The sequence below is a fragment of the Larimichthys crocea genome, unplaced genomic scaffold (genome assembly GCF_000972845.2).
Source record: "Larimichthys crocea isolate SSNF unplaced genomic scaffold, L_crocea_2.0 scaffold63326, whole genome shotgun sequence".
NCBI lineage: Eukaryota > Metazoa > Chordata > Actinopteri > Sciaenidae > Larimichthys > Larimichthys crocea.
The window spans coordinates 1-1,885 of NW_020858338.1; the positions used below are offsets into that span (position 1 = coordinate 1).

Consider the following 1,885-nt stretch of genomic DNA (forward strand, 5'->3'; position numbering starts at 1 on the left):
TCATTTATTTCACAGTGTTATGAGTGAAAATCATACAGGGATGTATTGCAGAATATAGTATGCGATTATCTAGACTCAATTCTTCAAATTTTATCGTTTCTCTTTATTTTTCACTTATCGATTGTCAGTGAAACCTTTACATCACCATGGCTTTGTAATTTCTAAAATATAAATTTGAAATTGAGTGCACCAGGGTGCCAAGTAGCTCAGCAGAGCTGCTGATGTACAAAGGCTCAGTCTTTGCCACAGCAGCCCAGGGTTCGAGTCTTTGCTGCTCTCTCTCTGTCACTCTTCAGCTGTATATGTCAAATAGAGCTAAAAGAATATATACAAATCTCAAAAGCACTAATTATTACAAACAATACATTCATATGTTTGCATCATGTGCACATGTGTGTAATGTGTCTTCTTGTTCTGACAGCAAGTCCTAATATCACAGTCGGCTTTTATAAACTCCTGTGTGACTCGACTGCTCAACCTAGATCTGTCCTATTCTTAGTTTTCAATGTGTGAGCGTGGGAGGTAGATACTGTCTGTTCATCGGATTCTGATGTGTTGCAGTATTTGCTCATCATCGTTTTTCCTCTCTGCACCTTCATGTCCTTCTTTGACCCTGTGCTCTCAGGATTTTGACCACCACTGTCCCTGGGTGAACAACTGCATTGGCCGGAGGAATTATCGCTATTTCTTCCTCTTCCTGCTATCACTTACCACCCACATCATGAACGTGTTTGGCTTTGGCTTGGTTTATGTCCTGCACCACCGGCAGCAGCTGGACACCCCACACGCTGCTGTTACGTATCCTTCACTGGGCTCACTGTAGGCATAAAGACACGGGACGAGTTATGAGACTTTCTTTTCCCTTTTTTTTTTTTTTTTAAATTTGCATTGTGACGTTGTTTGCTTACATGCTGCATTTGTTGTAATCTTCTTGACTCCCACACCTCAGTATGGCTGTAATGTGTGTGGCTGGTCTGTTTTTTGTCCCGGTCGCTGGCCTGACTGGGTTCCACATAGTGTTAGTGGCCCGTGGTAGGACCACAAATGAACAGGTACATACGAGAGCTGGTTGTGTGCATCACATTCTGCATCATTCAGTTTAGTCAGACAGTTTTTTTTTTCTTTTATGCCTGAAACATTGATGTCAGAACACTTTTCTCCTCTTCCTCCCTCTCCGTAGGTGACAGGGAAGTTTCGGGGAGGTGTTAACCCTTTCACCAACGGCTGCATGAGGAATATTTCCCATGTGCTCTGCAGCTCCCAGGCCCCAAGGTCAGCCTTCCCTTCTCCTCCTTCACTCATCTATTTACTCTGCTCCTTTAACACTTTCCTTCACAATTATTCTCTTTCCACTGCCTCTTTCTTTCCGTTGCTCTCTCTGCCCTTTCGACTTTTCCACCCTTCTCTTTTATTGTTCTCGCTTGTCTGTTTAGTTAATGGAATATGTGATTCAAGCCGTCAGTGCGAGTGTCTTCTAACAGAGCAAAGTATGGAAGCGTGTCGTTGAATGCTTCATTTGTTTTAATTGGCATTAAAATGTTTATGTCCCTCTCACAGATACATGGGCCGGTGGCGGAGTCCTCAGGCAATGGAAGTACAGCCACCATTTCTCAGACCAGCTCTCACTGAGGCCCAGCTAGAGGCCAAGGTCCTGGACAATGGCATCCAGAATGACCGACACAGCACCAGGGTGAGTGATACTAAATCCACTTAAACACAAACAACAACAGCAAAAAGCAATCTTTATGTTGAAGTTTGGATGTAGATACTGCTGTGTGTTTTCACAATATTCAGAGATGAATGGAGTTTGAATGAGTTTTTTTCGTCAGAAAAGCACACAATGTCAGTCAGTGGTGTTGGAAGATTCAAATAATTAAAGGGCATG

General features: G+C 43.0%; 1 protein-coding gene across 1 annotated transcript; it reads left to right on the forward strand.

Moving 5' to 3' along the window:
• Window positions 1-410: 410 nt before the first annotated feature.
• On the forward strand, window positions 411-1,729 carry LOC113745314 (palmitoyltransferase ZDHHC5-like). Its single transcript, XM_027276841.1, has 4 exons — window positions 411-798; window positions 950-1,052; window positions 1,181-1,272; window positions 1,558-1,729. Exons 1-4 carry the CDS (start codon window positions 551-553, stop codon window positions 1,712-1,714), a joined length of 600 nt encoding a protein of 199 aa, XP_027132642.1. The 5' UTR covers window positions 411-550; the 3' UTR covers window positions 1,715-1,729.
• Window positions 1,730-1,885: the final 156 nt, after the last annotated feature.

Coding starts and splice junctions, on each gene's coding strand:
- LOC113745314 (XM_027276841.1), top strand. CDS start 551: ATGTGTTGCAGTATTTGCTCATCATCGTTTTTCCTCTCTGCACCTTCA. Junction 799..949: donor ACCCCACACGCTGCTGTTAC/GTATCCTTCACT, acceptor CCCACACCTCAG/TATGGCTGTAATGTGTGTGG. Junction 1,053..1,180: donor GTAGGACCACAAATGAACAG/GTACATACGAGA, acceptor CCCTCTCCGTAG/GTGACAGGGAAGTTTCGGGG.